Below are 11,809 nucleotides of genomic sequence, written 5' to 3' on the forward strand. Positions count from 1 at the left end.
TCGGTCAGGGATAAACATAAGGGTGGGGAAACATGCAAAAAAGTGTTTCCTCATGAGTGAGTTTAAATATCTCATTCACAAACGAGAAGGCTGTTACTATGCGGTGAAGTAATACTTTAGTTTTGCACTCCAAAATGCAAAAACAAAAACAATTATTGCTCTATGTGAGTAAAAGCAGCGATTTGCAAACAGTTCATACTGTAGGACACACAAGCTCCTTTTGCTGGGATACTCTTGACAAAATACTGATCTTGGGTGGCAGCATTGGCACACATTTCCGGACAATTTCTTTATTAAGTTTGATAATTTCCTTGAATTGAAATCATATATGGTAGACCTACTATGCATTGCACAGGCAGAGTAAATGATTACATACAGTATGGTTGCAGCTTTATGTAGCTGGGGGGAATCTAGCAGCAAAAGAACACAAGAATTGCACATAACTGCAGTGCAATGGGCAAGACTGTTCTTGAAAAGTTCTCCTCGTTTGGTCTGGTTGGTGACAAATAGCAATACATAAAATGGGTACCAATATGTTCCTCGTGGTCGTAGCTAAAACTCGTTCAGGAAGAGGCCAAATCCAGCCGGTCTTCATGTGATTACAGCTATCTCAAATTACCAGCTTGATCACTGTTCGATTTCAATATCACTCATTTCAATCTCCCATTTTTTCGTATCAACGAAACCCGATTCCTAAAATCTGAAAATCAATCCTATGATCAATCTCAATCATCAGTTTGCATGGATTTCGCTAAACCAAAAACCCAAGGCTGGATTTGAGTCCTCGCAGACCAAACAGCGTCAAACAGACCCAACCTTTGACCTGTACAAAATCGGAACGACATGAAGAAAGATGTAAATAAAAAAAGGGGGGTTCTCATTCCATCTTTGTGGACGGGCTGTGCTAGCGTGTGCAGTGGCAGCCTAAGCAAAGCTGTTCTCTGGGTAGCTGACTTTGATGGCGCCCCAGTAGCAGGCTCGTATCAGGCAGATGAGACCCAGCAGGTAGGCGAAGGCCCAGGACACGTAGGTGGCATGGTAGCGACTGGCAAAGTCCTGGGTGCCCACCTGGCGGAGACGGAAGACACGATGAGGAGACAGATTCATTGAAGTTTTATTATCATTTCATGGAAGTCTAATTACTGTTTTATTCAAGAAAACATCCCCAAAACAAAAGGTTGCTATTTAATTTTTTATAGAGATTTCAGATAAAAAAAACTTCTTAACAAATTACTGTGCTGTCTGCAAACCAAATTCAATGTGACCTTATTGGAATAATATTAAGATTGTGCTATGGTTGCATTGTGTGAGACCACTATTTGGCACGAAACAAGATTGTCATCTATGTCACTGTTGTTCTACATGGTTCTATATCTGTTGTACTTGTATTTCTGTGCCCTACTGGTAAGCAGATAGACGAGACAAAAATATTATTCCTCAATCAGGATTCTTTTTTTTACTACTAATATGAAAATGCAGTTCAATATTCCAAAACCTGATAACAGTACATTGATCAAACCAAGGTCTGTAAGACAGCTGGTTTATTAGGCCACAGTAGGTTTATTAGGCCTTGCTACATAAGCCCTACTAGCTGAGAGAAAGACCCCAGTGACTAAATGCTGCAAATGAACCAGAACAGACCCTTAAACCCTTTTTTGTAAAGCAAAAAATATCAAATGGTATCTTATGTTGTAGCAGATCCTTTGTCACGATGATGATGTGATCATGATGACCATGCTAAAGATACACTGTGGAAGAAGGCTGTCTGGAACAATGTGGAGTCGTTTTCAGTTGGGGTGAATGTGCTACTTACTGTTAATCCCACTCCGATGAAGATGCAGATCATTCCGACGGTGATGTAGGCACAACAGCGCCTTCTAGGGAGGGCACTGCCAACTGAAGATCTGGAGAGGACAGAAAACCTGTTAGTCCAGACTAAGAGAAGCCTGAAGGGGTGAAGTTAGTTAGCGTGTTCAAGATTTGTATCACTAAACTGTACTTGGAAATGGCTTCCTGTTTAACATTAAACATAAAAAATACCTTTACTGGTGTTGTTGTAGTGAATAGGTGATATGCTATGTGATGTGTTTGTGTTAGAGGTTGTTGTAGGTTTGTTGACTTACAGATGCAAAGCAAATTGCCCCATTAAGGATAAGAAAGTCTTACTCAATTATATTTTAAGGTTAGGCATTATAATTATAATAATACAGTGTTAAGAGATATTATCATGCGTACAACTATACAGAAATTACTTCAATAAAGGCAGAACTGCATGACACAGTCCAGCAAATGAGTCTTAAAAGCTCCCGGGCATTTTGACATTCCTGTCCATCCTCCAGGCATAACAGCTGCCACCACAGTCTTGTGAGAGGGCATTCTCATGATTGACTAACGGAAGCCACCTTCTTTCATACTGTCTATTGTGCACACCAATACTTTCCAAGTTTACGGTGCCCCCAGGAACAGATCCAAGGTCAGCCTTAGCCTCTCACCCCTATCCTTCATCCTTGGTGGGTTAAAAGTCCAAACTGGCCCAGGACCAGGGACTGGGGGAAAAGTTGCCCTGCACACCCCCCTCCCCCCCAACAACCTCTCATATGACCCTCATGTGACTAGACTCAAGCATTCTTCAGGAATCAGTAACAATTCCTATGGCTTAGAACGGACCTAATCCCCCCTCGCTTTTCTCTTTTTCTTTCTTTGTTTCTTTTTTCTCTCTCTGTCAGAGTTCAGAGCATGCTCACTCTGCCCCTCTACTAGAGACCCTTCTGACTGCTCCCCCACCGTCACTATCAATAAACACTGTACATCTGACCCAACTTGTACCACGCTCTTCAGTGCCTGGTGCTGTGGAACCTTCTCTGTGGTTCTCTGGCTGTCTGACAGACAGTCCGGGGCCTGTGGTGGCACTTCCTGGCTGTTCTGAGCGGTTATGCACTTCTTTGCATCCCACAAACCAGTAAAAGACATACACACACACACAAAGACTTGACACACGCTTACTGAATCCCCCCACACACAGCACTCAGACAATAGGAGCACTTACATTTTTTTGCAGTGTGGGCACTTGGCTAACGTGTTGAATCGGAGTTCCATCCACTGTGAGGGAGCAGATAAAGATATGGTTGAAGTTGCTTAGGGTAGAGAGAAGTGAGGATTGTACACACACAAACACACCTGCATGCATACACAAAACACAAACATGAACACAGACACCCACACACATAGATCTACTCTACTTTAGGTTTCTCTAAAAGACCGTCAAAATTTCAACCCACAATAATCAAGGATTTCACCGCAAGTTCAGAAACCTCACACACCATACCACGTTCCACTACATTTGAGGTGATCCTACGATTAGCAAGGATGGAGAACAGCTCCGGGTGTCATTTGAAGAACTCAAAACCACCAAAATGTTAATCATTAGTGTTCGTAATAAACAATTCCCCCCCCCCCCCCCCCCCCCCCCCCCCATTTAATGATTATGATTTTGGTTATTTTGGATTCTAACTTGATTGTGAATGGCTGGAAGGGGAGTGGGGGGGAGAGGTTAGCCAACTTAGTTGTTAATGTCCACCCAGAACAGACCGGGGAGGGGGGGGGGGGGGGGGGGGGGCGAGGGGGGTTGGTGGTGGAGGTGGTTGTCAGGCTGATAGACCTGCTGATCAGAAGGAGGGGGGGCGCCATCGAGGGCGAGGCCAGGGGGGGCCTGGGATGGGCTGGCGTCCTCACTGCCCTGGATGGCACAACAGGCACAGGCACAACGGGCACACATCAACAACGCTGGGGTACTTTGTCTCGAGCCAACCAGGGAGAGCTGCTCTTGTTTGTAAGGGCTGGGGTCAGTACAAGATTCAGTTCCAGGTTACAAAGCACATTTGGACTTAGTTCATATACTTGAGGTGACAAAGTATGCCTTTACGTTTCATATTTTACTTTCCCCCTTCTCCGAAGACAATGCCTTTCAAAAAGGTAATTGGTTCGGGCAACTTTGAATACGGAAAAGGTAGCATCTTATGTGGACATCAAATTTACAATATTCTTACAGAAGAACATGAAAAATTCTAAAGAATGAATAATAATAAATAACTGATCTAATGACTTCATCCACTGATTCAAGGACAGTATGTTACTACTAGCTTGATAAAAACACCTGTAACTAAACCTAGCATCCAGAGATAAGACCAGTCCCCCTATACTACAGCTCCACATTAACAGCTGTAACTCTCTACCTAGCATCTTTTCACACACTAACACACAAAAAAGGGAGGGGACAAAAGTAGTAGGCCAGACTTCTGATTGGTCCCAAGGCCTGTTTGGGGCAGGAGTCCGTACCAGGAAGGTGTTTCCGCAGTGACCACAGACCACTCTCATTCCCTCTGGCTGAACGGGCAGGGCAGGCTGGGCAGGCTGTTCCTCAGGGATCACCATCACCGGGCTCAGGTTGATGATGCGTCTGCTGTGAGTGGTCAGGGGAGAGTCGCAGGGTTATGACACGAAAGAAACATTCTGCAGAAACCAATCCACCTCCGAAACCAGCCTTTAGTCCCGCCCCATGCTTGATGTTGAAACCTTATCTAAAACATCAACAACCAATCCAAGATACGCCTATCAATAGTCGTGTAAAAAGGAGACAACTTGTGAAGACGTTTTGGTTACAATTCTCAGGGACAGTAAAAGAGACAGATGTACATGACAGATGTACCTGACTGTCAGTTTAAACATGCAGAACCGGTTTAATGACCTACCAGTTGGGCCTGGGGCACCCTATCCTCCTCGACGTGTCTTTACAGATGAGGAGGCAGTTACAGGGACATCGCACGTATTTCTTCCCTGTGGGAGGGTTCTTGATAGGCTGAAACCCAAATAAAGACCACATATGACCTTGTGCCTTCCTGCTAAGCTATAGCTTAGCTCAGAAGTATGCGATTACATCATCTACTGTACAATTCAGTGTTTATAATTTGTTGATTGTGTCCTAATATGCAGCATTCATATCCGATTAATTACCAGACGAAAAGTAATCTCTGGGCTACAGAATGCTGGTCTGCACAAAGGTTTGAGTATATATTTTGCTATTCTATTATAGTATATTAAATCCTATGTTACTTGTTGTAGAAATTGTATAGTAGGTGTAGTTTGAACTACATATAGTGCTGAGTTATGTATGCTAAACTCTACCCAAACAGTAGACACCCGCATCGATGTTGAGACAGTGTATAGCAACAGGGATACTAATACTCTCTAATTAAGGCCGGGCCCAAATGGACCCACTCAATATCTTATCCCTCAGCTGAGAAGATTCAGGAGGAGGTCGGAAAATGCAGTTTGAACTGACACATAGGAGAGGAAGAACTGCATTTACACGTGGGACTTCTCCGATTTTGGCCAGAAAATTGCGTAACAAATGAATCTTCTACTCTATGTAAACAGAGGGCCAAGGAAGCCCCTACCTTACCACATGCTTGCAATGTTTAAACAACATCCTGACGAATAGCTTCCTAAGTTTTGGAGCAAATACTGCTCTAGAATATCAGTACTCAAACTCAGTCGATAACTGAGATACATGTAGAAATAAAACATTTGTTGGGGAGGACCTTTCATGCATTATCAAAGCCATAAATGAGCTCAATAGCATTTAACCTACATTCACTGGGTTCATTTTAGGGAAAAATAAAACCTCACAACGATGGACCATCCAATCTTTTTCTCACACTCATGATAGCTCCTTCTCCTCTCTCTCTCTGCAACGGCTACACGCCATTTCATTCTCCCTACTGTATTGACCTTCAGCTTTTCTGACAGTTCAATTTGACACCGGTCCATCACTCCTTCAACCAGCCATTCTTCCAGACAGCCATTTGTTCAGCAGGTCATTCGCTCCATCAGCTATTCGTACAGTCAGACACATGTTCAGCACATCATTGGTTCAGCCATTCATTCCTTCAGTCGTTCAAGCGGCAATTCAGATATTTGTTAAATACTGTACACCATCTTATCAGCCAGTAATTTTCAAGTAAATAAATACATACAGACACAAACAAAATAGACAGAGAATATGAGAGAGGATATTGTGAGGGAGACACACACAGAGGAGAGGACAGATTACAGTAAAGGGCTTCAGGGATAACTGGACAAACACCCCCCCTAGCCGGCCTCAGACGCAGCCTCTAGTCCTCTCATCTCCACGGTCTCTGCCGGCGACACAGTCCCCTGACCTGGCCACAGCGGGGGAGGGGGGGGGGGGGGGGGGGTCAGGGTGATCAGGCCAGGGCGCCGGGCGGCGAGCCAGAGGACTTACCGTGGCTTCGTTACACACGGTGCACTTGACCACGTGCTGGTGCATCTTGCCATCCAGGTTGATGAGAGACTGGCACACCCGGCAGTTAATGACAGGAAGTCCTCCAGCGTCTGGGCTGGCGATGGCTGTGTAGGGCGGAGGGAGCTCCGCTAAACACATGGAGCACAGACGAGGCAAAGGGAGAGAGAAAAGCCTTTGAGATACATGTTCAGAGGTTGAGGACAAAATTGCATTTGGAGTTGAACCATTTAAATATGCTGAACTGTGACTTTATTTTAAAAGGAAGATCATGATATCAAACAGACTAACATGCAAGGAATTATTTAGTACTACATAGTATTACCATATAGCACATACTTTATTTAAACTAGTACACCTGGTTTAAAATCATGTACATTAACAGAGGAGACACAACCTAGTACCTACAAACAGTGTGACCAGAGGGTTATTTGTGTTTTAGTTTGTAAAGACTCAAATGTAGCGAGTGTAAAAGTCAAATCAGACGTGTTCTGTAGAAGAGGAGTCACATGGAGGAGTTGTAAAGACGTCATAGTCTCTTTCCGCCGTTAGGGATTTAGGTCCTCGAGACCAGATAGACACTGTCTATTTACTGTACACACTCACAGGAAAAATCAGTCCCAACATCCTTTAAAACTGTCTTCCAGGTGGGCATTTTGAGATTGATAGACCAGCGTATGAGCTAACATTTCTTGTAGGCCACACACTTACTGAGTAGTTGCAGGATAAAAATTGCAAGATAAAAATACAAGTGTACATTAGGACAAAGAGGACAATTCAAAGCCAAAACAAGAAAACAGAGACCCTATTTTGCTATAAGGCCAGAAAAGACATTGACTACAGACACTGGAGGCATGGTACTTCTATGCTTCAACAGTTTTGATTAGATTTGTTCTGAAATCCTGTTGAGACATGCACATAGTACATACTTCAAGGCTATAGTATGTATTCCATAAGACATTCATGGTTCTGACTTCCATGAAGAAAAGCTAGGCGTGACCCTATCCAATCTCTTTGTTTAAAGGGTAGGTACAGTAAACACAGGGGTAAAACATATAGGTCCAAATATTCTAGCTATGCACCTAAGCCCTACTTAAACCTGTTCAGTGAATTCATAAAGGGTTTTGCACTACTGTTTTCTCTCAGACCACTTTTACTACAGCTACTGTCCCTACTAAATGCACAGTACTACATACGGCCTATCTATTACACTTATTTCCTGGTTCTCTGTCTTCTATGACTCCCCTACTTCTGCCCTCCTTCCACACACAAGGAGTGGAGAACGCTTCCATTTCAAAGCCAAAGGCCTGTCCCTCTCCATTAGCAAGGCACTGAATCAAGCAGGCTCGCTCGAACCTTAGTCTTAGAGGAAAAACTGTCTCTTTCTATTCTCTCATTCTCTCCAGAGTCTTGTCCAGACAGACCAATGAAAATGTGACTATAAGCGCCCAAAAGAACACAGTCAGTTATCTTCGGCAAACAAATATTGCTCTTAATAGATCATGTAAATAACTAGGGAGGGTACAATTTACTGCCCTGAACTTGTCTATTCTATTACCGTACGTATTTACTCTTCTATAACCCAGTCACACCATCACTTCAACACTGTTACTAAATGTCTCTAAAACAATTGTTACTGTTAACACATAAATCCACAATGATACACACATTGTAAGAAGGACTTCAATGAATGCTACTTGACTGTATAATCAAGACAAACAGAGGTCATGTGTTTCTAAAGAGAGAGAGCAGGGGGATAATAGGGACGTCAACAGGTGTAATTAACCTTGGCAGGAGTGTCAGTGCCATGCAAGGTGTGACACCTCAGGGACAGATGGATACTCTCCGTCCCTGTTTGGACTACCTCCGCGAACTCAGCACAAACCCCTCAACCACCTCTCTCTCCCTTCCTCCGTCTGTCTCTCTCGTAGACGGCGGCATGGGAACGTGTCACACAATAAGAGATGACTCCGAAAACCATGCTGATGGTTGAGGCGTTTGTTGTATGTTCGGTTTGTGCTAGGTGCTTGGGGTATGGCACATTTCCTACTCTACTAGATCTTCTACTAGGCCAAGACATAGCCCGAGTGCTCATGTGATATCATGCAACGAGAGACAACATACAGCAGAATGAATCTGTAAGTAAGACACAAAAGCAGTTGTTACATGAATGTATTTTGGTCCCTGCTGCTGAAAGCTTCTGACAGACTGTTTTGACACACTCACGGTAGGGACTCCAAAAAGCGGCCTCACTGGGCGCTTTCGTAACGTATTGACAGTTCGGTCTCTCAGACCAGGGGTGCCTCTGGGAGTTGAGATAGGCGGGGAGAGAAATTGGAGACGCTGGGCGCTGCAGAGCCCTGACACAGCTCTGAGCTGCAATGTAAGACGAGCCACCATTTTTACAACCACCGCAAAGCGACAGCCTTCCATCTGTTTGTCTGTCTGGTGGTTGATCCACTTGTCTGTCTGTCTGTCTGTCTGCATGGCTGTCTGTCTGCCTGGTGGCAACCAGTTGTTCCAGACACACATGTTTGATTACTACATGGGGGTTGTGTGGCGTTCTACAATGAAGGTTCCATGCATTCTCCTGGATGGGTGTATCGGTTAGGGGTAGTCCTTGGAATGTAACAGGGGATTGTATGGGTGGGTAGGTTTCTGTCTAGGCCTACTAGCTAGAGTTTCCTGTCTAGGGTACCTTTCACTGCCTGCAAAGACTTACAGACATCCAAGGCCGATTCTATGTTGGCATCTGACAGTTAGATGATGGATAACAGGGGCCTTGTTGACTTTCAAGAAAGGAAATGGAACTGGGATTCCCTTGTAAATATTCCATTAAGTGAGTGTACATGTCTGTTAAGACTACAAAGTTGTACTCTTACTCCTAATGCAGATACTTAGCATTACATCATGTTGAATATTTTGGTATTATGTCTCTTTCTACACATGCCAACAATACAAAAGCCTACCATACTTTTAAATAGGTTTAAATATCTGGAATATTTGTTTTATTAGTGCATCACATCCATTTCTGGATAAAAGGTTCTGGGTGTGAAACATATGTTGTGGTAACTTTATTGCTTGTGGATACTGTCTTATAACAAGTTTATAATTATCTTAATCACTCATGGAATAAACAACTGATCCCCTAACTATACCCTTTTCTTCACTTTACTCAGACTGGAAGTTTGTATTGACATCTTGAGCATCTGTTGAGTATTTTCAGATCTCAATTCTGATTAAAGCTGACCACTACTCCAACTATCATTTGTGCTTGGTAAGCAGCAGCCTGTCAGCTCACTACATCACTTCGTCAATCCCAGATCAGCACTTCTACCCTGTATGTAGAGCTCTCCTGTAAAACAGAACTTTTCTCAATGGGATACTCTGCCTAAAATGATAACAGATACTTTCCGATAATCCCGTTTACCATGTTTATTTTAAATCTCTGAAATCCCAAACAGAAACTGAATGAGCATTTTAATCTAATGTTGAGGGAAAGAAACTAGGTCATGAAGAGTATACAAAGGGTTATTTTAGATTTGAATATCAAATAAACGTAGCATTTACTTTAGAGGCTTTTACAGTCCAATGTTTCAAACTTTGTATCAGATCCGGTGTTGAAATATGGATTTTCACATCCGATTACACATTCTACTGTTGAGACTGTTCCAATCACTTTCTCGCTGTCGTTTTGTCCTAGAATGTGCCTAAAGAGTATTATAAGTACGATAAATCCGTTTAGACTCATTTTCCGAAGGAGAAATTATTTTGTCACTGAAGCTGGATAGAAACAATGCTTGAATGACTTCTCAAAATGTCCAAACTCCTTCTTTTCTGGGAAAGATATTGGTAGACTGAAGGTTGAAGTCTTAAGGTTAATTTAACCTACTTTGCTTGGAAAACACAAACCAAATAACCCTCAAAGTACTGTGTGCTAATGTAAGGGCTTGTGGATGGTCTGTATCAGGCATTTTGAACAATGGCTCAATATGCATACGAGTCTCTCTCCCAGTTCTTGCAGCTTTTACAGTTAGTATTTTGGTTGTATTTGTTAGAATTTCACTAGTAGCCTATTTATTTCCTTTCATGGTAAGGATCCCACTGAGATCGGTGGGTAATTCAGGTCAAAGACCTGTTTGAGCACCATGTTCTTCAGTGCAGAAACATGGGAAGTATGCAGACTTGATAAAATATATGTATAACCATGTCAACTGAAGGACATAACTGGTGGAATATTAGGTCTTCCTATTCCTTCAGCTAAATTCTCTGGCATGTGTAAGATCAATAATTATTGTAAGCATTTGGAGATTAGCAATGAATAGCTATGATCCTTATGGAAATGCATTAACTTTGATTCTTTGGTTGTCTACTGCACACTTCAGAAACCTTTGCAATCAAAGTGCAATTCATACAATACTAAGAGATAAATAAATAGATCTATTAGATTTATTAGACTTACTGCTCGTTGACAGAATCGTATCATGTGATACTATTTACAGTATATGGCGTACCCCCTTCCCCCAAAAATGAGTAGCCTATACACACAAAACTGAGTCTGCATTATAACCCTACATCAGGGTTAGGGTGAAGTATCTTGGAAATAGTACCGTATTATAACATTCGATGTCATTATCTATTTACAGGCCTAAATTACATTCAACAAGGCTACACTTCTTTTCTGACATTTTGTATCTGGACGACAGTTTACAAATGTTGCCGACGGCTCAATCTAATAGATGGATATGCATCTGTATTATCATGACTTTATACATGAAAACGATACAAGCGGTTTGTGATGTACGCATTTCTGCAGCAAAAATAAGCTACTTTTATGATACAATACAGGCTTTACATGTTTAACCCACTGCTCCAGTTCTCACGGTTTCACCTCGATTTAGATAGCCGGTCTGGAAGATCCTACCGAATCCATGGCTCATTTCAATTACGCACTATGCAAAACATTGCTTAATACGATACGCCCCAAAATGATTCAGCATACATCCATGGGTAACATTGATTTACCTCTGGGACTCGAGTCCTGCAAGTACGGCGGTGCCGTGGGTGTGACATTCCCGGAGTTCGGTGCTGACAACAGTGGAGATCGTTCATCCATGCCATCGGAGGCCATGTCTGCAAGGATTTAGAAAAACCGGACAAATAAACAAGGAGGACAACGGCTGCTCTCCTGCTTCCAGCCTTTCGTTGGGAGAGGGGCAGCCTGCGAATTGTCTGTACTGCTTCGGCGCCAGAGACGCAGTTTTCGGAGGTGGGGCTAAAGACGTCAGCTGGAGGGGGTGCGTAAGGGAATGCAGAATGAAGAGATCCCCCAGAAATATAGGAGTTCTCCAAGCCACATGGCATCAATAATTTGGCCTGTCCTCCACTAGCGCATGATTGCATTGCTGAAGAATATTAGTCCAAAAGACCCGGAATAAATGAGGCCTATTCCCATCCCCGTGTATACGTGCATGCCTAATGTATGGAAAG

The 11,809-nt window shown here is 43.0% G+C and overlaps 1 protein-coding gene across 2 annotated transcripts; it reads right to left on the reverse strand.

The window, feature by feature from the left end:
* Positions 1-274: 274 nt before the first annotated feature.
* pip4p2 (phosphatidylinositol-4,5-bisphosphate 4-phosphatase 2) lies at positions 275-11,523 on the reverse strand. 2 transcript variants are annotated; one of them, XM_067256069.1, is made up of 8 exons: positions 11,345-11,523; positions 6,302-6,450; positions 4,749-4,855; positions 4,336-4,459; positions 3,659-3,736; positions 3,047-3,099; positions 1,814-1,904; positions 275-1,068 (listed from the first exon to the last, which is right to left on the reverse strand). In XM_067256069.1, exons 1-8 carry the CDS (start codon positions 11,448-11,450, stop codon positions 925-927), a joined length of 852 nt encoding a protein of 283 aa, XP_067112170.1. In that variant the 5' UTR covers positions 11,451-11,523; the 3' UTR covers positions 275-924. The 2 variants fall into 2 exon arrangements, with proteins under 2 accessions (XP_067112170.1, XP_067112171.1); XM_067256070.1 differs by lacking the exon at positions 3,659-3,736.
* Positions 11,524-11,809: the final 286 nt, after the last annotated feature.

Source organism: Osmerus mordax, chromosome 18, assembly GCF_038355195.1.
Source record: "Osmerus mordax isolate fOsmMor3 chromosome 18, fOsmMor3.pri, whole genome shotgun sequence".
In the NCBI taxonomy this organism is placed as follows: Eukaryota; Metazoa; Chordata; class Actinopteri; order Osmeriformes; family Osmeridae; genus Osmerus; species Osmerus mordax.

Bases quoted from the DNA above. Each gene is read 5' to 3' on its own strand.
- pip4p2 (XM_067256069.1), bottom strand. From the start codon at position 11,450: ATGGCCTCCGATGGCATGGATGAACGATCTCCACTGTTGTCAGCACCG. The intron at 4,460-4,748 runs GTAGGTCATTAA...GACCACTCACAG, and splicing joins GGGTGCCCCAGGCCCAACTG to CAGACGCATCATCAACCTGA. The intron at 1,905-3,046 runs GTAAGTGCTCCT...TGTCCTCTCCAG, and splicing joins TGCCCACACTGCAAAAAAAT to ATCTTCAGTTGGCAGTGCCC.